Raw genomic sequence first — 26,017 nt, forward strand, 5'->3', positions numbered from 1 at the left:
TTACATTATGGAGACCCATGAAAAAAGATAGATATTCTTTCCTATTTGTTGTGAAAATCTGTAGCCACGGTAATATAATAAAAATATACATCAGTTAACATAACAAATTTTGGGTGCCTTCCCAGAATTAATTGTCAAAAAACAGGTTTTCTAAAATATCAGCCACTTAAAAATTGCCAGAAAAAGTAAGTTGGCATGGTATTATTGTAAAAGAAACAAATAAAAAGTGTACCTTTTTCTGATCATTTTGTTCATGGTTTTAATTCTTAAAGTTCGTGCGAAATTTTGCATTTTTGAAAAACAGCCAGTTGGTGCAGGGAAGAGAATCCAATCCGGTGAGGACCTGAATCTTTCCGGATAGCTTTAAGCATGCATTTTACACCTCTTTACCTTCACAAGTATTGCATCTACTTATGTACGATTGCTCGACTACCCACAATCAATATTTCCACCAAGTTTCACTTTTTATTTTTAAGTTTTGCAAAATTAGACCGGGTCAGTTTTGTGTACGAAACAGTGCACCTAAATCCCATTTGTATAGTGCAACCGAACAACTCATGTGTAGTATTGCTAATGTTAGACCTGTCGACTGCGTTCGATGTCATCGATCATGGAATCGTACGTCAACGTCTTGAGAACTCTTTCCGAATTTCTGGTTCCGCTCTCAACTGGCTGTCATCTTATCTTACAAACAGGACCCAACATATCACTATCGGATCCATTCATTCTGATGAAATACTGTTAAAATATGGTGTTCCACAAGGATCCGTACTCGGACCTAAACTTTATTGCATCTTCGCTAAACCTATCGGAGAAATATGTAAATGTCATAATATAAGTTACCAATGCTATGCCGACGATACTCATATATATCTCGTTTTCAAACTTCTCGATGAGTGGAAGAATATATCTGCTCGTCTTGAAGCCTGTTTTGTCGATATAAGCTCCTGGATTTGCTCGAATATGCTCAAATTGAACAAGGATAAAACCTAGCTGATAATATTTGCCCCAAAAACCAAAGTCAAGGAACTTTCTGGGCGTTATCTGAGTTTTGGACACAACATCGTCAGTGATTCGTCCTGCATAAAGAACCTCGGTGTGTTTTTTGACAAAACTTTGGCTATGAATCATCAAATAAGTGCGATCTCGAAATCATGTTTCTCCCAGATCAGAGACATTGGTCGAATCTGTCCATATTTAACAGAAAAAGACAAAGACTCTGGTTTGCTCACTAGTAACATCTCGATTGGACTAAGGGAATGCATTACTTCACGGTCTTCCCGCTAATGCAACAGACCGATTACAGCGTGTTCAAAACAAGGCTGCAAAACTTACCGCAAAGAAAAAGAAATACGACCATGTTACACCGATTTTAAAATCATTACATTGGTTACCCATCTCTTTCCGATGTAAATACAAGATTTTACTATATGCTTTCAAATCACTAAAACATGAAGCGCCAGTCTGTATACAAGAACTTGTCAGTGTTTACAAGCCAACAAGAACCCCATGTTCAGAAGGAAGTATGTATCTTGTAAAGCCAGTAGTTAAGTCGAAAACACATGGAGAAAGACGATTTGATCGAGCGGCCTCCGTTTTATGGAATGACTTGCCATTAGACGTTCGAAGTGTTGAATTACTGTCGGGGTTTAAGAAAAGCCTTAAAAACACATTTATTCAGACAAGCATTCCAGAATTGCTAATTTAACTGTGATACTTGCCCTTTTCAGACTTTTATTTGTTTATATGCTTTTAGACTTTTATTTGTTTATATGCTTTTAGACTTTTATTGCGTTGTCGTTGACTTTTAATTTATCATTTCTTGCTTATTTCTTTTTTTATTCACTTAATAGATTTTAACTAGAATCTTGTAAGTTTTATTATTTTTATGACAAGGTCTGGATTTATTCTTCAAATTTTCAGTTTTAAAACATTTGAGAGTATTTTATTCCTATGACATATTGTTTTCATTTTTGTTTAAATACATTCATTTCAGAATATATAGTTAAACTCATTTTACCTTGCAATTTAAATGGTATAATTTTACTTTATATATGTTTGCGATGCATGAGCTCTTTTTACAAAACTTTGTTTTGTGAGTTTTATGCTCATATAGTTTTATGCTGAGGAAGGATATCAGTTATCCGAAATATTCAATTTAAAATTTTATATGCACTCTTAAGCTCTTAGAGTAATTGTATGTAAAGTTAGATAAGCGCTATATAAGAATTGTAAATAATAAAGTTTTTTGGTAGGACTTAACTGGGTATCACATCCATGACGGGCTTTCCGCGTCCGTGGCGGACACACTATCACAGTTAACCACGTTCGGAAATTATAAATTTATCCTTACAGTCTTCAGACTATCCTAAGTCAGTTTTTAAGTTGGGACCAAATTTAGGACACGTTTAAGTTAAGACATTTTCGATTCCGGTCTAAAAATGCGTATGATCTATGTATGGGTATTAGCAAACCATCTTAATATATCTGATATAAACTGAACTAAATATTAGTGAATTGATACAAACCCTTCAAGCGGTTATTGAGAACCGATCCCCGGAACCAAGGTCCTGCGTCAATCTGTAGTTATAATAAAACCATTCATTCACTTTCAGATAGTAAGATGTTGGATTAATACTGTTTACACTTCTTGTTTTTTTTTTATCGAAGTAGAAAAAAAACATCTTAACATGCTATGTTGTCTGTTTCATATGCAAGTCGAGTATATATATTTTTTCTCGGAAGCTCATCACAGGAAGTGGCTGTTCTGTCTGCAATTAGTTGAATGTTTGTGGAGGTAGAGCATCACATTCACGAGTGCAAGAAATTAATAAGAGACTTAAAATCATAAGACAAAGATCATTAACACATTTGAAGAGGGAGCTAAAAATTGCATAATTCAACTTTTAACTTATTATCGAATTGTATTTTCCAATTAAGAACCTTTCACAATTTACAATTAATTTAGGAAGAATTTCTTATTTCTAAACACATTCTGTGATGCTGGTTGTTTCACACGGATTATAAATTTGAACCGTTTCGGAATTAAAAGCTGAAAAGGGGCAAGAAACAAACATTATGTCTACACAATGAGTTTTAGTGTATGATGAAACTTAAACTGTTTTTTAACACGCAGCTCACAATGGGAAAGTTATCCGATGTTAGTTCATTAAAATCACAAGAAATAGTGCGTAGATTTGAATCTTAGTCGAAACACCAGGTTTTGTTGTTGACCAGAAAATAGTTTAAAATTAGTAGAAATTAGTAATTCGCGATCCTTTTCTTTTCATGATGTTCCCATACGACCAAACTGAAAAAAAAAAGCTAAGCAAAAATGCATATTTTTTTTTCCTGCAGGCGATGCCACATTTGGAGGAGTCGATTTTAGTGCCACATTTTTTATAAACTCCAAAGTAGACGACGACTACGCCGGTTTTATATTCAGCTATCAGGACAGTTCCAGTTTCTACGTGGTAATGTGGAAAAAGTCACGACAGAAATACTGGCATTCCACGCCTTTTCACGCTGTGGCGGAGCCAGGGATACAACTGAAGGTAGTAAAGTCAGTCACGGGACCAGGAGAACATCTACGGAACGCTCTATGGCACACTGGGGATACTAAAGACCAGGTAATTAGCTATTGGAATTCTTGCTACGCCTTAAATTCATTGCCTTTTCAGAAAGTTATCTTGTTCCTACCAAATATAGCAGGTTAGAGTATGATAGATGTTCGTGGCTGATTTCTTTTCCAGTTTGTTTTTTTCTTTCCTTTTTCGTTTTGTCATATTATAAGGTACCTTTTATCTCAACGACGTTCATAAAGAAGAGACCCCGGTTATAAATAGGGAAAAGAGACAGAAGAAAGGAGAAATGGGGAGGGAAGAGTGAGAAAGGAGAAAATGGGGAAAAAATGAACAATGCTATATTTCTGTTCTTGACTGAAAAAATTTCCGTGTTGCTTGAACACGAAGAAATCATTCTCATTAAGTTGAAAAGGGCCATTTATATCACCTCTGGAGAATCGCTGAAAAAAACAGAAAATCTAACGGCTTGGAATCTCTGGCTTAAATCAGCTCATCGTGAAGGTCCGAGTGAGCTAATGCCAACACTTTGCGTCCGTCATCGTCTGTCATTATCATTAACATCCTCTAAAGCATCCGGTGGATTGTAAGTTTAATTGGTTATGGTGAACAATGTTAAATGTATACGATCAGAGGGTCAAAGTAGCCGATCTTACTGAAACTCAAACTCACTTTGCCATATCAACTCACAAATAAAGAAAATAAAAAGATATGTAACGATAGTCGTCTATTGCAGCCAACGTTTTGTTTTTAGTTCGCGACATTGGGTATCCTTGCTTCTTTTTGTGATGCACCTCTATGAACTATTCGATCTTCGCAAAAGCATTTTAAATCAAAATATTTTCGAGATGATGTATAATTATGAATGTTTTTATTCGTAATGAACATGATTTTTGTTCCCCGCGACGTTTCGCGAGGGGACATGGAAATTCCGGGCATCCGTCCGTCTGTCCATCCGCGTTTTCCGCAATTTTTTGGTTATGATTTTACCAAATAATTTTGTTTTTGGCATGTGGCCTTATTATGAAGAGTAACAGATTAAATTCGACTTTGGTTACGGTTGAATGATTTTTACGGAAGTATGACCTTTTGACCGCACTTTTTTGGTAATGCTTTCACCAATTGATTTTAAATTTTGTATATGATCTTACTATTAGAAATTACAAATTAAGTTCGACTTTGGTTACGGTTGAATGATTTTTATGGAAGTTATGGCCCTTGGACTTAGAAAATTTCAGTGAATTTAAAAATGTCCTCACTTTTTTTCGCTTGGGACAATGGAACGCTGTTCTTTTGTTATAATACAAGCTCTCAAACTGTCTGTGATATAAAAACATGATTTGCATAGTCTTTTAAGGTAACATATATACACGTACTTGTAAATAATAATGTAGTAGACGCACTGTCACACCTACCCAGGTGACCAGTGCACCGTCGCACCTACCCAGGTGACCAGTGTACCGTCACACCTACCCTGGTGACAACTGCACCGTCACACCTACCCTGGTGACCAGTGCTCCGTCACACCTACCCTGATGGGAGGTGCCTCAAATGTTAAGGAGGTGGGTTCTAAATAATATAATGTAAACATGTAATGTGAAGGTTAATAACAACATTTAACAAACTGATCAAATCAAAGCAATAGTCAAATGGAAAATCAATATAACAAGTGGCAATATCAAGGTAAAACTGGAAACCACCCTAACAAACCGAAAATGAGACAACTATCGATCACCAAGATACCCTGCTAGAAACGGAGCATGTATCGATCACCAAGGTACCCTGCTAGAAACAAAGGATGTATCGCTCACCAAGATATCCTGCTGGAAGGTTATGTATCGCTCACCAATGTACCCTGCTGGAAACAGAGGATGCATCACTCACCAAGGTACCCTGCTAGAAAAAGAGAATGCATTACTCACCAATATACCTCGTCTCCCAGAAAAAGCATGCATCGCTCACCAAGATATCCTGTCTTCCAGAAACAGAACATACATCGATCACCAAGATACCCTGCTAGAAACAGAGCATACATCGATCACCAAGATACCCTGCTAGAAACAAAGCATGCATCGCTCACCAAAATACACTGTCTTCCAGAAACAGAGCATACATCGATCACCAAGATACCCTGCTAGAAGCAGAGGATGCATCGATCACCAAGATACCCTGCTAGAAACGGAGCATGCATCGATCACCAAGATACCCTGCTAGAAACAGAGGATGCATCGATCACCAAGGTACCCTGCTAGTAACAGAGGATGCATCGATCATCAAGATACCCTGCTAAAAACGGATTGTGCATCGGTCACCAAGGTACCCTGCTAAAAAACGGATCGTGCATCGATCACCAAGGTACCCTGCTAGAAACACAGGATGTATCGCTCATCAAGATATCCTGCTAGAAGGTTATGTATCGCACACCAATGTACCCTGCTTGAAACAGAGGATGCATCGATCATCAAGGTACCTTGCTAGAAACAGAGGATGCATCGCTCACCAAGGTACCCTGCTAGAAACAGAGGATGCATCGCTCACCAAGGTACCCTGCTAGAAAAAGAGGTACTCCAGCAATGCTAGAGGTTGTCTGGCAAGCTATTTTCTTACTTTCTAACCTCTAGCATCTGACATGTTGAAAGCCACCGCAAATGTTAATTAGCTAAAGATGTGTTTGAAAATACTTCATGTCTTTCATTTACATAAAAGAAGTTTAACCTACCGGAAATCGAACGATAAAAATCCTAAATATTTGTACATACCTAGAAAACATTTGTAATGAAGACAGTTGTCCAAATTACCAGCAATTTTGAATTAGGTCACTAACTTTACGGAATACAATATATTTCTGACAAAAAGAACTCAAAAGTTGGTAAAGGCAATTAGTTGGTTAATTTGATATGTTCGTTCCGTAAATTTTAAAATCCGTAATTTTAACAACCGGAATTACACACTCAAAAAGCTAAAAACCAAATATGAAATTTATTTTAACTGCTTTTACAAAAGATTTCCGGGATTGCGAGATTTTCTCATCAGGTAGGTCATTGTTTTTCTGTAGTTTAGTCACCTTCTCCCGTGTAATGGTAAAGAAACTGTATAAACCGTTTTAAATGGAAAACAGTTTACTATAATTCTGCCGATTCCAAGGAAGGCGGATCGAGCGTTATGCAATATGACGCTCGGAAGTAAGAGATTGGGGTATGGAGGAACGGAATTTCAACCTCTTACGCTGTAGGAGTAGAAAAAGAGGATGCATTGCTCACCAATATACACCGTCTTCCAGGAACACTGCATCCATCGCTCACCAAGATACCCTGTCGACTTCCAGAAACAGAGCATACATCGCTCATCAAGATACCCTGCTTGAAACAGAGCGTGCGTCGCTCACCAAAATACCCTGTCTTCCAGAATCAGAGCTTATATCGCTTACCAAGATACCCTGCTAGAAACAGAGCATGTATCGCGCACCAAGACACCTCGTCTTCCAGAAACAGAGCATGCGTCGCTTACCATGATACCGTCTTCCAGAAACAGAATTTTTCAAGGATCAAAGTGCAAGATTGGTCACTTTACTTATTTGCTATTCATTCAATTTTGTTCATATGAGCACACATTGTTCACCAAGATACCCTTTGTTCATGAAACATACGATTCGCGTAACTGACACGTTGTGCTATAACAACCGAACTATGTATGTGTCCTAAGGTGATCACATTTCATCTTTTTAGAAAATTTAAGATGGTTTTGATAAGTATTATTCAAAGAAGTTCATCAACTTTTTCAGAAGTCATGCACTTCACGAACCAACTACAAAATCAATCGATGCAAGACCAGTAATGTTTATAAAAAAATTGTCATTCACTCATCTAGTACCAACTTAGTCAACATGATTAAACCACTTTAGTGTCCACAATTGTCGGACACAAACAGAATAACAGACGTTCAGGGACTTGAACATTAAATGCAGTCTCTTTCGATTCAGCTGGTAGAGGCTTAGATTTAGTCCAAATAGTAGTTCATAATTTTACTTGAAATATCCAATTATAGGGAAAATATTGAATCATATATATGGCTAAAATTTATAATTAATTTATTTTTCAAAAGTACCCCGGACCCTCTCGCTAATAAAATGGTTGGTATCTAAGCAAACACTGGAAGTCCCCCTTATGGTTAACGTGCGAATCAAATGGAGTCGTGAGACTCTGTCTGACGAGTGATATACTTGGAGTCACGCATTACATTTACATTTGAATTATCTCCGATAGGAATGATACAAAGTGCGTATTTTTAATTTCTTTCTGAATCCTACTACAAAGACAACCACAGAGGCGTGCCAAAAGTTTCGGTCATTTGTAAATTTTCCCTTTGATTCATTCAAAATCACATTATTTTCAAGCAAAAAATATTTGGAAGTTATTTCTGGACTAATTTCCGTGATTTTTCACAAATAATAAGACATATCTGAATTTTTACCATTTATTTTGAATACGGTTTTCTGACAAAAACTGAAGGAATGTTGGCACTTTAATTACCAAGACAATTGGTGACGCAACAACTTTACACTATTTTTTTAACTGACTTTATGACGCTAAATACGAAACTCTTGGAAACTTCTGCAAACGATACTGTAGAACCTGAACAGACTGCAAAAGTTTAATTTTGACATTATTACTTTATTGTTTGTTTTGTTTGTTGGGGTTTAACGTCCGAGCAGCAATATTTCAGCTATATTCTGACGATGAACATGAAATGATGATGAAATGGAAAAGGGATGGGACACAAGGACAATGGGGTCGACAAATTTATATTGCCACTGGAAATAGGGAGAGGTGGATAGGGTCGGGCAATTTAGCTTCCTGTGGCGAAGCCCCATGGTTCCTACTCCGGGAGAATACCACAGTAGGGTTCTTTTACGTGCGAGGAGCGTGGCATCTTTTCCAACACGGTGCACCACTATGGTTTGCGGTCAGGTTTTCCGTATTATAGCCTGACAACCCCAGCATGTAACACGCCAGGGGTACCCCATTCCACCACCTGGGGCACACATCCCAGTTGCTCTGTGGGCAGAGCGCCCAAGCCCCCGGCTAAGGTTCTGAGCACTATTTAGTCGCCTTTTACGACAAGCTTAGCGCTGCTGCAGGCCTATTCTTTTAACACCCAGACCTGCACGGGGCATTATTACTTTAAATTAGTGCCAGTATATGATTTCTTAATCGAAGTAGGATACCGTGAATGTTCATAAAACTGCATCCTATACTACATCAAAGTAATCACAACACTCATTCCACATAAAACTGCATCCTGTACTACATCAAAGTTGTCACAACACTCATTCCATGCACCTGGTCCATGCTCCCAGTTTTTAGAGGAGTCCGAGTTGCTCATTTACTTTTGTTACTTCGTATGTATGATTTTAGTTACTTTATGTTCTTTGTTGAGTATGTCTGTTTTCCATGTCTGGTCTTGGTCCCTGGAATACATTCTTTTGATTACTGCTATAACCTTGGTTCCCTTGATTACCCTTTCTCTTTAATAGTAATATTTCTTCAAAATCAGACGAGAAGAATTTCATTGACAATTATTTTAAAGTAGAAAGTAATGGGAAATTCAGGAGAGACCGAACAATTCTGGCACGTTAGGAGAGACTGAAGAATTTTGCCTCGGATGAATTTTGAACATTAAATGTGCTTATTGTAATTGGTTTAATATGACTGCAACTAAAATGAACACAAGGTTCGCATATCTATCATATGAAACCACCAAGGAGGCTTTCCTCTCATATTATAATATATACATGCATGCTGCACTATAGCATATAGTTTTCGATCACGGATTATTTATGAGAAAAAAACAAATAGATGCTCTGTAACAGGTCGAATGTCAAATGAATGAGCATGGCCACAGTTCATAGTGAAAAATCTAAGAGTTTTCAATATCTTACTTTAAAACTACATAATTGTTTTTTTTATTATTACTACAGAACTACAAAAATGAAATACTAAACTTTAAATTAGTCCCAGTATTTGATTTCTTAATCAAAGTAGGATACCGTGAATGTTCATAAAACTGCATCCTATACTACATCAAAGTAGTCACAACACTCATTCCACGTAAAACTGCATCCTATACTACATCGAAGTAGTCACAACACTCATTCCACATAAAACTGCATCCTATACTACATCAAAATAGTCACAACGTTCCACGTCAACTGTAAAGAATGAATACGCAACAGCTAAGTTCCTTCAGTTCCTTTTATGTAAAGTTACTCACAATGGCAATGGCTGTCTGACCACCTGCACCCACAGCTTTTCCTTTTTGACTTAATAGACGTGATCGGTGCCATGTCTGTGCCCATAGGACAATAAGCTACGGTATGGGCACGATCTCCAGTAGCACGGCATCGTGGACAAACGTAATTTCTAAGGATAGGGCACTCAACATTGCCGTACGCGTCTTTCAACGAATGTCCAAGGTAAAATGCTGAGCGTTCTCCGTTTGTGCGACAGAATCCACATCCTACTGATCTTCTGAAGAATTTACGGACGAGTTTAGGGCAGGCTGTGTTGATCGTATTATTCGCGATCGATGAGGACAGTGAGATTTCTTTCTGCTCACTCACTGGCTGGTTTGGTTGTTCCGATGGTTTAGCACTGTTGAACGGACAAACTGCCAAACGGTCATCTACTGGAAACACGGGTACTGGGACAAATTGAACTAATCTGATTTCCTTAACTGGAGTACTATCACTTTCATTTCCCAGACTTTCTTTAATCGGTTGATTGTCAGAAGATACAGGATTGAATGGTTTAAATCCAGGGTAAACAGCTTCATTCCTGCTATTTTCCAATACTTCACACAATTTAAGGTAGTCGTGATTGATGCTGTACATCCTCACAGTTCAAGAGAATTTCATCTGATGCAAGCAATTTCTCATTTTTATCACATGTTATTTGATTGACAGCTCAGTCGACCCCGTACCAATTAAACGCCGAGTTATTTTTGGAATCATCAGTAGTGACCGTCATCAAAGGAACCGCACGTGTGAAAATCTAACGTCAGTTATTCTCATACCATTTTAAGTGACTTATGAACTTGAACTATTGTTCTTCTTGGTTCAAAGTAAACATTGGCATAGATATACTTGATTAGTCATAAAAACAATGCTAATATATCTGAATGTACGCTTCTAGCAGGCGATCGGCGGGTATGCTGCCAGTTATGAAGCAGGTTTAACCTGTTCAAGGATGAAGTCGAAAATATTGTACATACCTATTATTTTTTACATTTTTACGTCATCTTGAATTAAAACTTTAGGGCTTGAGCCAGAATAATTTATTGTTGTTAAAGATACAAAACTAAAAATATCTTTGCTTTGTATTACCCTTTATATTACAAGTTAACTTCCTGTCAGACTGAAATCGGGCTCTCAGGCCAAAGATGAATTTCGCATCAATTACCATTAGGAGGACTTATATAAATATGCCTTCAACATTGCATTGCGTAGTTATAAAAAAAAACCAAATCATTCAATTTTATTAAGACCTAGTGAATATTTTTTATCGTAAGTACGAGTTACAAACCAATACAGAATATAAGCGAAAACAATGAAGTTCAATTAAAAAATAAAGGTCCCAAAGCATGGCAGAAAAAAATTCTAAAACATCCAAAACAAGGCGTAAACGTGAAGTCATGAAATAAAAGACATTAGAGAACCGAATAAAATACATTTCTCATAAAAACTGAAGACAAGGGAAACAAGACGTCACACAAAAAAACTAAAGCATTAGCAGTATGTTCCCACAAAAAAACGGGGGTGACATCAGGTGCTCCGGTAGAGTATGTATGTCGTGCTTCGCCAGCGGCACCTGCCATATTGCAATTGGGTATAATCCGGTGTTTTTCTAGCAACAATAATGCAGCTCTGCGACACGTGTAAAACTGTTCACACTATGACGAAATCATTCATTTCAACTCAATATAATAAATATCTTTGAAATATCCGGATTTGACAAAATTAGATTAACGCAAAAAGCATATGCTATTATCATTTTTTTTTCACCGCCGGAATTAGATAATGAACTTATATCCGGAAGCAATAGATCATGCGACTAAACTTAACACCGTGCCAAAAATTTTCTCGATTATTTCAAAGGAAATGAAATGTATTTCTCTTTCAACGCACTAACACGATAGCGTGACGATTCCAAATAAGAGATAAAATAAGTTAACTCGAAAATGATAATAAATCAATAATGGAAATGCAAATTTACATACTTCCACCGTTCTGAATTTTAATCAAAACGATTTTTTTAGCTTAAACTTTATTTAGGGTCCTGATTTTTTTTTCACTGATTTCGAGATGGCCGGACCTTACGCCTCAAAATAAATCAAAATGGTGACTTCATTCAGTACTCATTTGGAGAAACAGTTTCCCAAAAACTGCATGTCATCTAACCTGCTTCAAAGGTCCACTCAGTACACAGCAAATATCGCCATCTCAGCTACAAACGTATTAAATATTACACACTTAGTACAGTAGATTGTATGGTACTTTAATGTACTTGTACATGTATAAGCGCATTTTTAATTTGGGCACTTGGAGAGATCAACTAATCGCTGATTTTATTTAATGGATCTGTTAACCTTTTTCCTTTGAAGGTGAAGTTATTGTGGCAGGACCCTAGAAATGTTGGATGGAATGATATGACGGCTTACAGAATGGAACTGATTCACAGACCTGCTATTGGACTCATTAGGTTTATATACAGACTCCATACAGATAACATGGTGCCCATTTAGAATAAGGGCAATGCAAATTAGAACATACATTATTCATGAAACACGAATATTACACCAAGACAAATAAGGTTGATTTAAATGTTAACATTTCTATGGACATCCTGCCAGACAAACCTAATCAATAGTTAAAAGTGTTATTTAACGTTTCTGTTGCTCAGTCTAGCTAAGGGAATTACCACTAATTTTTATAGGGAGACATTCATAAAATACATTTTTTTTTAATTTTTGACAAGAATTTTAAGTACGATATGCCGTGCCAACGAAAATTATTGGTACGACGCTACGCCCCTGAGTAAATATCAAGTTCTTACATATGCTACACGATGCTCTCTTGGATTTCTTTAAAGTCCAACTTTCTGAGCCAAAAACCTGTAAGTTTTGTTTTCAAATGACATGCTTATTGTCCCGCCGCAAAGCGACGTTGGTATAGTAACGGTAGGTGTCTGTCAAATCAACTCATTTCAAACGGCTTGACAGATTTATGAAGAGTAGAAGTTCTACACCGCAATTTTGACATGCGAATTTTGTTAGAATTGTGGGATTTTCAGTATTTTCATCAGTAGAAAACCTTGTGGTCGAAACTCCTCAGAAACCGCTAAATAAAATATTTTGATATTGGTATAATATATTGTTATGAAGTGTGCATACTACATCGCTACTTTTGATTCTGCGAATTTTGTCGAGTTACGGGGCTTACAATAATGATTCTTAAATTGTGAACGCAACTCCTCAGAAACCACTTGACGGATTCTATTGATATTTGGTTTGATGTATTGTTATAAGTGTAGATGTGCACACCACACTTCCATTTTATTTTGTAGTAGGTTTTTGTAGTATTTAGACTAGAATAATGCACTTATACAACAGACTTACTGACAGGAAGTTATCATCTTCAAAATCTCTCCATGAAGAAGGCATTTATTTTTGGTTCACGTACTTAAGTTGTGTAAGATATGAAAAAAAAACCAACTAAACCAACAAAAATTAAAAAAAAACAAGAGCTTGAAAATATAAATAAGAGTTAAAGGAAAAAGAAACGAAAAGAAATTTTTAAAAAATTCGCACCAGTAAAGTTCCCTTTATTTAAACTACAGCGAAACTTAGACAATTGGTAAAGCATCAGCTATCTCGAAACCCAAAGATGTAACTCATGTGTAATATATAAAGATTAAAATGTTGTTTTTTAACTGAAAAACTGATAATGAACTGGGAAAAACTTTTCTTGGTAACTTACCAAATCAAGATACCAATTTTTCAGATAGTTAGATAGATATTAAATCCAACTTTTATCCACGAGGTGAAATCTTTCTATCGTCACGATGCATTCGATTTCTTCTATTTTATATTGACACTTGACTTGTGATTTGTTTGTAGCGGTCTTATTTCATTTAGCTTTTGGTCCTTTTTGGTGAACTCTGTGTTAAAATGATGAAATAGGGAATACGGTTATATCGATAAATTGGAAATTTCAAATGGTTTAAAATGGGAGTACATGTGAATTCTGGTTGATTCTACAATTATGTTTATTGATTTGTTCTAGAGTACAATTCTTTGAAGGGCATGAGCTGATTGCTGATTCAGGAAATGTGATAGACCGAACTTTGGGCGGCGGTAAACTAGGAGTGTTCTGTTTCTCTCAAGAGAAAGTTATCTTCTCAAATCTGTTATACAGATGCAACGGTAGGTTTAACTCAGCTTTCCGCCTTATCCATTACATTTTTCTTTGTTCTTTCCTATCGTTGACCAAAAATTCTAAAAAGAGATCAAGCGTTATGTCAGATAGTTCTGTGTTATAATTCCAGAGTATGTACCAAATGGTATGTGGGATGATGAAACTCGTTGGAATGGAACTGAACTTCTTCAGAGGACGGAAGGAATTCCACTTGAGGGAATTAGTCGAGCAATAGAACCATGATAATTTTGAAAATGGTCATTTCAACGAAATGAAATGGAAATTTCTCACCAGTTAAATCAATGGAAAGTTGTAAAACCCTTCTCTGAAATTACTTTCAAATTAAATATTCGTATCACCTCCTGTTCAAAGGAGAATGTTTTTAAAAAAAAAACAAGCATAATTGTTAGCCTATTATTAATTCAAACAGGAACTTTTTATTACATATTTGTCTTTTTGTGGTATAAAATTTCAATAAAGCACTTTTTGAAAGATTATTCCATTTTAATATGGTTTTCCTTGGCAGAAAACAAGAAAATTGAAACAAGCGTTCTCAGCGTATTGAATGATAATACAAACTACCCTACCAATAGTAGAATGGAATACAAACATTATTTGTGTAAAATATAAATAAAATAAACTAAGCCCGAATATATCACGGTGAAAATATCTTGCGCTTCAGTGCAAACCAAAGCATATGAAAAGTGTACTAGTCATAATAGAATGAAGCTCATACTTTAAGACAATGACTAAAATACTCAGCTTTTATATATATACAGTATCAAGTCAATATGTTAGTTATACATATACATACACTCATAACAATCGTATTGATATGTCTTATCAAGTAAACTTGTCCCAAGGACCAAACATCAGTGGATCAGCGTACTCATAAAGGTATAGTATAAACTAATATCAGAATGACTGAAAAAAAGAGCAAAATTAAAACATCCAGTTGTTAATGCACGAAAATCAAATTAATCTGCAAGTACGACGAAAGGAAAGTGAGCACAACTGAATATTTGCGTTAGCAAAAAGTTCATTACAACGAACCGGAAAAATTCCAACTTGTTGGTTCTTCGTTGTACCAAATATCAAATAAGTATTAGCAAGCGGACCATATCGTGGACTGGCAAACCTTACATACCCGAATTAAGAAACTAAATATTGAAGCCAAGCTAATTGAAAAAGTTACAAGTTAAGCATGTTAGGCAGATCAATCACATATCTTCTTTATCATTTTTTTCATTATATATATCAACACTCCAGTAGGAATTTTGGTACTTCCATCTTCAAACTCATTCCAATCCATCACGTTTTGCCACGCCATATATGATAACTTCCGCCACCTTGCCATCGCTCTGAAGTGTCTGTTAGAAGTATCAGTATGTTTTGGATAAAGCTCGATCACTGCTGAACCATGCGGCAAAAATAATACGTGTGACAACCCAGCACCATGCATTCCTATCAGGACATTAGTCCGCGATATAAGAGATAACTGTTCGTACATAGAAAGTTTGTCAAGCTGAACACCTTGGACATGGTGGTCTTTAAATGTTGTTGAAATAGTATGAAGAAGTTGTTTTTCATTGCGAATTTTTCTCGTTATTTTACCGGTTGGGTTACGGGGATGTGCGACGTAATCATGCCTTAAGATGACAAGGATGTAAAGGTTTTTGCAATCTTTTATAGTTCGTTTGTTTAATCCATATCGATGTAAAACAAAACGTGTAAAATATTCCGCTACTGGTAAATCCTTAAGACTATGTTCATTCATTAAACTTTGGAATCCTTGTAGCGATAATACCAGATTCCGGAACATGGTCTTTTTATGAATGAAACCTGCCCGAGTTACTGTACCGAACAACATCGACCAAGTGTCGTCTAGGTATGAGTATGGATGGCAGTCAAGGAACAAAATGTGCACTTTGCATTTCGTAGCCTTTTTCAAAATGTAGGATATGACGAAAACATTGTACAATTCTGTCAGTGTATGGTAGAGATTAGCATAATCAGTACGGTGTAGAGCGATGGTAAATCTTTCTTCAGTCCTTTCATATTGCAGACGACTATCACGAAATCTAATTGCACGAAAAATTTGCCCAAATTCTTTCGAAAAACTATTTTGAAATGATTCACTTGAAGGCCGACTGTTATTACATTTAATACTAAAGTAACCGGGTTCAGGGTCAAGGTTCTCATCTCCGGCAGTCTGACCTTTCACATCAACTATGTTCTCTCCGCCTTTTGATTGCTTTGCTTTTAATGGATCAATGACAATGTCTTTGAAATGAACAAATGTATATGGATATACTTCGATCTTTGGACAATTTTCAATGTTTCTCAACTTGTTTTCGAATTTGTAATCTGAGTCATTGTTAGGCACAACACAGCCGAAATAAGTGCCCTCGTTTTCTTGGTGTTTAAGAAAGCTTGCCGAGTCGACAATGAGTCGGATTATTTCTACTGCTGTTGCCAATAAAATTGCTCGCTTCATTTTTTTGTAATGTCGTCTGAGCCACCGTTTCATTTTTCTGCCTGCAAATAAAATATCGGATATTTTGTTTCAGGGTCATACCAAACGAGATAGTTAAGTAAGAAGTTTTGATCCGCTGAATTTTGTGAGAATGAAAACCCCCCAAAACACATCTTGTCATTGACACTCCTCTTAAATTACTCAAACGAATTTCATGTACTTTGATAAGTAGTACAATATAGAATAGCACATTCGGCCTTGCTATAGCGTTTTGAGTTTCACAACTTAACAGCTAGATTTTTTATTATACCTCAACAGATTTTTTATTTCACAAAACAAATTTGCATTTTAAAGGCAAAGTCGTGACAGTAAGAGCGCAAAAGGTTATATGTGGTCTCCTTGTTCAGGACACATCTGTAATGATTAGATATGATATACCCATGATCAGTATTAGTGCAGGAGGTAATCTTGTAGAGTTTAGAAGTGATTTTATATATATGCTTAGCGAACTATATACACACAATACTTATAGTTTTTTTCTGTTTTGTTTGGGTTAAAACTGTAACCAATGTTTACATTTGATAAGATTTGATGGTGCAGTTTAATTTGGCGATAATTAGATAAAGATATCATATATGATTAAATGTAGTGTGGACTTTGTATCAAAAAGTTGGTCGCCAAAGAAGACGCCTAATAATATTTATACTAACTTACCTTGTGAGAAACCAATCAGGAAGTCTACTGTAACTTAATTGTAATGGAACTCAATATTTAATGTTGATTCTTGACGACAGATTCTCCCGGGGTAATTTTGTAAATTATTAATATAATTCGACCGAACAGCTAATATATCGATAAGTCTCTTCAAATTTCACCATGTTTTAATTGTGACAATGGTTTACAGAATATCACAAAGCAATGTTCTACTGGGTATCATTACATTCAAATTCCATTTTACATGTTAGTGATGTGATAGAAGAAGATCGAATAAAATGTGAGCAGACACTTGATTCATAAAATAAAAAAGATGTTTTAAAAACGATGAGATTGAGGATTCAGTAAAAAAAAAAGCAGAAATCAGAAAGATGCACATGGAATTGAAAATTAGGTAAAAATGCCGTACCCTTACCGAAGATTTTGGAAAATTCACCATCTGGAGAGTTGAGAAAACAGATTCATGTTCAGATCTTTCAATTAAAAAAAACTGCACTAAAAGTAATAGTGTTTTTTTCAAGAATGCGGGTATAGTACAGTGAGTGACAACTTAGTAGAAAGTATAATGACGGACGAAAGATTGAACATGGAATAAGTTACATAGGGGTTAAACAGAAATCAAAATATTATCTATGTTTTCATATGTGTTAGTTGGGTGTGTCAACTACTGGGTAGGTTAATGTCAACTGCTGGGTAGGTTAGTGTCAACTACTGGGTAGGTTAATGTCAGCTACTGGGTAGGTTAGTTTAATAACACCAGAGAAATATCAACTACTGGGTAGGTTAGCTTAATAACACCAAAGAAATGTCAACTACCGGGTAGGTTAGTTTAATAACACCAGGGAAATGTCAACTACCGGGTAGGTTAGTTTAATAACACCAGGAAATGTCAACTACTGGTTAGGTTAGTTTAATAGGGAAATATAACACAAAGCAGGGACTAAATCATTTTACTATTTCATAGTATTTCATACTAAATCTTTTTAAAAACAATATAAACAGTTTTCATTGAGTTTCAACATACATGATGTCTGTATAAATACTATATTCTAATAAAAATGAAAACATTCCTATAAACTGTAATACTGTTACAATAGCACTCATGATTATCAACTTTACACATACAAATATGGCATACAAAAACAAGCAACTTATAAAAGGATAAAATTTAAAAATCTAAAAATAACATAATTGGGCTACCAGCACCTACTGTCCAATGGCATAAAATTAGTACATGGAACCAGATAATTCTCAAAAAACTGTTGTTGACAGCCAAAGATGGTTCATGAACAGATATTTTTTTAAAGAGTATTTGAGATTCCATGAGTAACCAGAAACTTCTACAAGCTACAAATGAGAGTCAGTGAGGAACAAAACATTTATACAAGCTTTATTAAGTTATATGGTACATTACCTTTCTGTAAGCTGAGGTTCAAAGTCATTGTGATACATTAAATTACTACAAGCTGTAACTAAGAGCAAGTGCAGTACATCATATTTCTAAAGGCTGCAGTTAAGAGTCAGAGTGCTGCATCTTATTTCTACAGGCTGTAGTTGAGAGTCAGCGTGGTAAAATTTATCTTTACAGGCTGTAATTGAGAGTCAGTGTGGTACATTTTATTTCTTCATGTTGTAGTTGAGAGTCACTGTGGTGCTTTATATTTCTACAGGCTGTAGTTGAGTGTGTGGTACAATTTATTTCTACAGGCTGCAGTTGAGAGTCAGTAAAGTGCATTATATTTCTACAGGTTGCGGTTGAGAGTCAGTAAGGTGCATTTTATTTCTACAGGTTTTAGTTAAGAATCAGTGAGGTGTACTATATTACTACAGGCTGCAGTTGAGAATCAATGTGGTGCATTTTATTTCTACAGGCTGAAGTAAAGAGTCAATGTGGTGCATTACTTGTGTACAAACTGTAGTTAAGTGTCAGTGTCTTCAAGTCACTAACGCTATAATACTAAGGCAGCTGCATGCCAAACCTTGTATCACCATATCTAAATGCTTCATGCAATCATGGATAAGTTAGTAGGTAAAGGAATGAACTCAGAGACAGTTTACAACCTGGAATGCCTGGAAAAGAAAGCATCCTCTCCTATTAGATCTATCTAGAAAAGGCACTTTCTCAGGAAAAGTTATAAAAGAGGTAAACACCACCATATAATGTAATAAACTTTATAATTAAAAACATTATAAAAGGGGCTCTTGTAAGTCTCTCTCCATCACTTGGTATCCTTATGTTTTAAAATTACTCATAAGAAACATTTCTTATGAAGAACAAGGCAACAATTTTGATCAATTTGAGCCAATTTTAGCCCATATAATTCTGTACAATTCATTTGATTACAACATGTATAACATGCAAATCATCATCGTTTTTTTTGTTTTACTTTTGTTTTTAGAAGTGTAAAAATGGTAAGGTGCAATAACTACTACAAGGAAAGCTACAATTGTAGTCCTGCACAATTTACATGTCCAAAATTACTTCCTACTTTTATTATTTTATCTCTTCTTTTTATTTTGTTGCATTAAATCAAGGGTTATATCAATGCACTGACAAAAAGGTGATATACAGATGATGTTTAGAGTTGTAAATAAATAAGAGACAATGCACAGCATTGCCACTGGTATGAGCTGAAATTGTACATCAAAGTTTTGGTACATCAGTGCACTGTTCTGGTCTATATTATGGACCATTTTTTTAAAAGAATGTTTTGAGCCAAAAATGACTTAGATTCAAAGCCTGCATTATGACTGTTCATACAGAATAGTCACAGGAAATAAAACATACGTTCATAAGGATTGTAAAAGACATCTTGACTGGCTGGGTAAAAAATTTAACTTGATTCATTTGACATTTATGTTAACAAATACTTTAACACATAATTTCACACATCCTATTCATGTATGATACCCATACAGAGTACTTAATCTATGTATCATATCTTTACAGAGCACAATCTATGTATCATACCCATACAGAGCACAATCTATGTATCATACCCATACAGAGCACAATCTATGTATCATACCCATACAGAGCATTTAATCTATGTATCATACCCTTACAGAGCATTTAATCTATGTATCATACCCATACAGAGCATTTAATCTATGTATCATACTCTTACAGAGCACAATCTATGTATCATACCCATACAGAGCACAATCTATGTATCATACCCTTACAGAGCATTTAATCTATGTATCATACCCATACAGAGCACTTAATCTATGTATCATACCCATACAAAGCACAATCTATGTATCATACCCATACAGAGCACAATCTATGTATCATACCCATACAGAGCATTTAATATATGTATCATACCCATACAGAGCATTTAATCTATGTATCATACCCTTACAGAGCACAATCTATGTATCATACCCATACAGAGCATTTAATCTATGTATCATACCCATACAGAGCATTTAATATATGTATCATACCCATACAGAGCATTTAATCTATGTATCATACCCTTACAGAGCATTTAATCTATGTATCATACCCATACAGAGCATTTAATCTATGTATCATACCCTTACAGAGCACAATCTATGTATCATACCCATACAGAGCATTTAATCTATTTATCATATCCATACAGAGCACAATCTATGTATCATACCCATACAGAGCATTTAATATATGTATCATACCCATACAGAGCATTTAATCTATGTATCATACCCTTACAGAGCACAATCTATGTATCATACCCATACAGAGCATTTAATCTATGTATCATACCCATACAGAGCACAATCTATGTATCATACCCATACAGAGCACAATCTATGTATCATACCCATACAGAGCACTTAATCTATGTATCATACCCATACAGAGCATTTAATCTATGTATCATACCCTTACAGAGCACAATCTACGTATCATACCCATACAGAGCATTTAATCTATGTATCATACCCATACAGAGCACTTAATCTATGTATCATACCCTTACAGAGCACAATCTATGTATCATACCCATACAGAGCATTTAATCTATGTATCATACCCATACAGAGCACTTAATCTATGTATCATACCCATACAGAGCACAATCTATGTATCACACCCATACAGAGCACAATCTATGTATCATACCCATACAGAGCACTTAATCCATATCTACAGGATGTTTTCGAACTCTAACAGGCAAACACCATAGGAAAAAAAGAATTATGAATAATACATTATAAGTTAAGTAGTCTTTTTAATATTTCATAAAGAATAAAATCTTATCACAGTTAAAGTTAAGAAAGAATATTGCAAACTTTACATAACTGTTATATCTCCACTTTGTTCCACAATCAACAGTTTATTATTATTCAGTAAAAACTGACTAGAAATAGGACAGACTGACACCAACACAATGTTTCCAAATGTTGGTGTATAATTTTTCAAAATGGTAGCATACTAATCTCCTAGCCTGTTGAATAATACTCTATCCACTGTGGGGATTGTCTCCTAGCCTGTTGAATCATACTCTATCCACTGTGGGGATTGTCTCCTAGATAGTTTATCTTTAATCCACTCGGCTATTACTAACAAGTTTCTATCATTGTGTCTCTGTATAAAACTGTGTAGCTGTAACAGGAAATAAACATCCATGAGCATATAGTGTATAACAATAAAAAGCTTTGCTGAGTACAGCATGAAACAACCAGTAGAACTCTATTCACTTTTGGTCAGTGCGGACACAATATTAGTTATTTTAGAATTTAGAATTTAGAATGTGATATGCTCTAAAACTGGGTGACTTCTGCTAGAATCTTGGTTCCCTTGATATGATCACTCTTCCAAAATCCTAATGATCTGAATGTTTCTCAATCAAAACAACTGGTTACCAGGAAGTGCAGGTAATTTTTTTGTTCAACAAATATCTCTCAAATTTTTAGCAACCTTTGGGTCGCTTATGATATTGACCAGGGAACCAGATTATGAACCAGATTAAACAACTGACAATGACTATACAGGTCATAAACATGATCTGGGTCCTGATAATGTTTATGACCTTTATAGTCAATTGTAACGAGTGTGTCTGAATCAGAGACTGAGTAATATTACATTAAGTTCAATGCTGATCATTTCATCTTCACGTTCTCATACAAGCAAAAAACACATATAGAACACATGTGTATGATACTTAACAAGTACTATTGATCTCGTATGAAGCTAGAATTGATGGTATTACAGCACTGATCAGCAGCACAATGGGGTATAGTAATATACAATGAAGCATATTATATGCGAATGTAAAGTACTGAATTAAGAGTGCAAGAAGTCGCTAACAATATTAGCAATTCAAAATTGAATAAGAAACAAGCCGTCTACACCAATTTTGAATATACACCTATTTCACCCCTTTTGGCCCCTTTTCTTTCAGAACAATAGTGATCCCAATAGCAAGCTTCCTCTAGCAGCAAGTAACAATATATCAAAATTTCATATTTTGTTAACTAAAACTAAAGTTATTGCATGGAAACAAAAGAAACCTAAGAATGAGGCAACATTTCCTCACAGTAACTACTTACAGATAATTGTTCCATCTTTAGTCTGTTACCAGGCTCTGGCTGCATGCTGAAAGTTTATCAAACTATTAACATATTTATCATCCTAAATAACAAATAAAATGATTTGAAAAGCATAGCTGAATATGCCCACAGTGATAAAACCCTGAACATATTGGGCAAATATGGACACAAAATTCAAGCTTGATACAGCTCTGAATTTTGACAGTAATTAAATATTTGACACATGATAAGTAATCAGAATGAAAATGGTCTAATAACTCAAATACCTGCAATAAGACTAATAAAAGATTGCATAGACAGACACACAGATGAAAGGACAATGTGATTTCTATAGAACCACAAATTTTGTTATATTATAAAAGGGTATGTAACAATATCCCGAAGTTCCATTTGAATCAGATGCACACATTTTGAGTTATTGTCCAGAAACTTAATTTTTACAGAAAAAATGAAGCTTTTTGACCTTTGACCTTGACTGCAAATAAAATTCCCCCAAATCACTAACACAGGTATTTTCATTTATCTGGTATGTTACTATATCCCAGAGTTCCCTTTCAAAAAATGTAGACTTTTTAAGTTATCATCTGGAATCCTTATTTTTAAGCAAAAATGTAAATTTTTTGGGCATACTCAACCTTGACCAAAACTTTTTGTCTGCAAATCAATATGTATCCCACTTATCAACGTTTGGTTTGAATCAGAGGTAAACTTCTATAGTTACTGTTTGGAATTTTTTCAGAAAAAAAAGTTTTTTTAATGACTGTGACCTTGACCTTAAATGAAATTTCCTCAAAATCAATAGAGATCTCACATACCTAGCATGTAACAATATCCAAAAGTTTGGTTCGAATCAGATGAAAACTTTGCGAGGTATCATCTTGAAACCAAAATTTTATGGAAAATGTTGAAATTTTTTTGAAGCTGCCTCCTTGACCTAGAATGAAATTTCCCCCAAATCAGTAGGGATCTCACAAAACTGGTATATACCAATATCCCAAATTTTCTTTTGAATCAAATTTAAACTTTTCCAGGTATGTCCTGAACCAATATTGACGCACGCCTGTCTGCCAACCCACCCACCATCACCAAACCAATAGCTGAGTTAAACTTCATTGCAACTTGGCTAAAAGAATTAAACATTCACAATTTATGGCAAATAAAGTTCCATAACTTATTAAATTTTACGCAGCTAGATACACCGCAGAGGCGGAACCCTAAATAGATGGGGCACACATGAACACAAATTCAAGCTTGACACAGCTCTGAATCACAAAATATATAAAAATCAAAATTGAGCTAATAACAAGGAAAAAACCAGTTTGTTTATAACTGAAGCATTTTCAAGTTATTATGCAATTGAGGGAAATCTGCCCTTTTTAGCGCACGTGGCTGAAGGACCACTACTAAAAATAGACCATAGGGGTCAAATTGCAGAAATTTGTAAATAACTCACAGTAGGGTTTAGCTAAAATCTGACAGGATGTAAAATTGTTCAGCAAGATTGGTTGGACCTATGCTAAAATTTTCATCAAGACCCATTTAAGAATGATTGAGTTATGGGTCCTGAAAATTTTTATGAATTTTACATTTCCAACTTTGAAATTATTCTCCTCTCAAACTACTGAATGGATTGAAACAAAAGATAAATGTTATAAACATCTTTTATAATTCTAGTGTGGATATTGTTGATCTAGCATAAAACATGGCCACTGTTGCTAAAAATAGACCATAATGGTCAAATTGCAGAATAATGCAAACGCAAAAACAGTAGGATTTAGCAAAAATCTGACGGAGTAAAATTATTCAGTATGATGAGTTGGACCTACGCTGAAATTCTCAGAATGAATAGTGGACAGATTAATAAGTTACGGGCCCTGAAATGGATTTTTTTCCAATTTTTTTCATTTCCAACTTTGAAAATCATATCCTCTGAGACTACTAGTAGTATGGTTTGTAACCAAACATATCATGAATGTTTGTTATATCCTTAACAGTCTGTGTGTGTAAATTTTTCATCTGTCTAAAAACATGGCCACCATTACTAAACATTGTGGATTTGTGGAAACAACTCGAAAACCAATGCATTTAACCATATTTAACGAACTACCATTGTTCAGCACGGTGAGACAGACCTTTGCTGAAATTTTCATAAAGATCTGTTGATCGATGTTGGAGTTATTGCCCTTGAAGAGTAAAAAAATGACTATAGGAGAGATTTATTTTATAATATAAAAACTGGGTGGATACTTAAGATGCTCTCAACTGATTAATAATTCTTGTGACAATATTACAGTAAGGTCATTAGTCCAGCTTTAGAAAGCCAAAAAGACTATTTTGAGTAGGTCAGTGATTTAGGCTCTCTAGAGTCTCTTGTTGATGAACAAAGTCCAAAAACAGGAATTAAGTCATAAAACAGTGTTTACATCAATATAAATTAACAATTCACCAAATTTTTATTGACATTTCTGTAAACCAGAAATTTATAAGAATAAAAAAGGAGCACAAATCAAGTTTCATTAAAATTGCTCGCAGCACAATGAGTTGTGCCAAGTAAGAAGAACGAATAAATTGATGGACATCAGTCTACTGTATCAAAAATCAAAATCCTTGAGCCCTGTACACTTTAATCACATGTATAATCATCCTAAAAAATTTCATTCAAAACTGTAGATCAGAAACTCTAGAAGATAAGCTAGTAATTGATTGACATTTATTTACATTTATATGTAAAGATACCTCAAGTTATCACCCATTGTCAAGTTTCTTGAGTTACATTTTTTTAAATTAACATTTTCATCTTTTCATCTCTGAATATTTTTATTCATGAAAAGGGATAAGTAAATAATGCTATAATCTTAACTTACCATCTTGCAATAAATTCTATAAAATCTGGAGAAAACTCTGTGTCTGGTAATTTAGGAACTGGCTGAAAAGAAAGAGATGCAAACATGATTTGATTTTGAACTTAATATTAACACAAAGGCAGCTTTTAAAGAAGTATAATGCAGCTACATCCAATGTAATGAAACAATAAATAAAAAAAGTCTTATATATAAACATTATAGAAAAGTATTTCAATTAATACACTTATTGATGTGGCAATGAAAAACTGAATATTCTTCATGGTTCAAAGTGAATGGCATATAATTTTATAACGGGTTGAAGTAATAATAATACTGTATGTCAGTAAGTATAAAGAGCTGCAGCATCAATGCATTATATACCCAT

The 26,017-nt window shown here is 35.0% G+C and overlaps 4 protein-coding genes across 6 annotated transcripts in view; 1 reads left to right on the forward strand and 3 right to left on the reverse strand.

Annotated features, from left to right (window-relative positions):
- The window catches only part of LOC148623153 (uncharacterized), a 46,254-nt gene extending 31,705 nt beyond the window's left edge, over window positions 1-14,549 (forward strand). For all 3 annotated transcript variants that reach the window (XM_088573730.1, XM_088573732.1, XM_088573731.1), the window contains exons 21-24: window positions 3,358-3,629; window positions 12,240-12,337; window positions 13,921-14,060; window positions 14,183-14,549. In XM_088573730.1, coding sequence (XP_088429856.1) covers window positions 3,358-3,629; window positions 12,240-12,337; window positions 13,921-14,060; window positions 14,183-14,295 — 623 coding nt within the window. In that variant the 3' untranslated portion in view covers window positions 14,296-14,549. The remainder of the gene's footprint in view (window positions 1-3,357; window positions 3,630-12,239; window positions 12,338-13,920; window positions 14,061-14,182) is intronic.
- LOC148623154 (nanos homolog 1-like) lies at window positions 9,516-10,576 on the reverse strand. Its single transcript, XM_088574176.1, has one exon. The coding sequence runs from the start codon at window positions 10,468-10,470 to the stop codon at window positions 9,844-9,846; it is 627 nt and encodes a 208-aa protein (XP_088430302.1). The 5' UTR covers window positions 10,471-10,576; the 3' UTR covers window positions 9,516-9,843.
- A 584-nt stretch (window positions 14,550-15,133) lies between the features above and the next one.
- Window positions 15,134-17,326, reverse strand: LOC148623155 (uncharacterized). Its single transcript, XM_088573738.1, has 2 exons — window positions 17,243-17,326; window positions 15,134-16,590 (listed from the first exon to the last, which is right to left on the reverse strand). Exon 2 carries the CDS (start codon window positions 16,580-16,582, stop codon window positions 15,269-15,271), a length of 1,314 nt encoding a protein of 437 aa, XP_088429864.1. The 5' UTR covers window positions 16,583-16,590; window positions 17,243-17,326; the 3' UTR covers window positions 15,134-15,268.
- A 4,122-nt stretch (window positions 17,327-21,448) lies between these two features.
- LOC148623156 (dual specificity mitogen-activated protein kinase kinase 5-like) overlaps window positions 21,449-26,017 on the reverse strand; it is a 31,159-nt gene continuing 26,590 nt past the window's right edge. The window contains exons 18-20 of the mRNA XM_088573736.1: window positions 25,654-25,715; window positions 22,790-22,835; window positions 21,449-21,842 (exon numbers count right to left, since the gene is read on the reverse strand). Coding sequence (XP_088429862.1) covers window positions 21,723-21,842; window positions 22,790-22,835; window positions 25,654-25,715 — 228 coding nt within the window. The 3' untranslated portion in view covers window positions 21,449-21,722. The remainder of the gene's footprint in view (window positions 21,843-22,789; window positions 22,836-25,653; window positions 25,716-26,017) is intronic.

This window comes from Perna viridis, chromosome 3 (assembly GCF_037379345.1).
Source record: "Perna viridis isolate PV_CMFRI_1.1 ecotype Kerala chromosome 3, ASM3737934v1, whole genome shotgun sequence".
Lineage (NCBI taxonomy): Eukaryota > Metazoa > Mollusca > Bivalvia > Mytilida > Mytilidae > Perna > Perna viridis.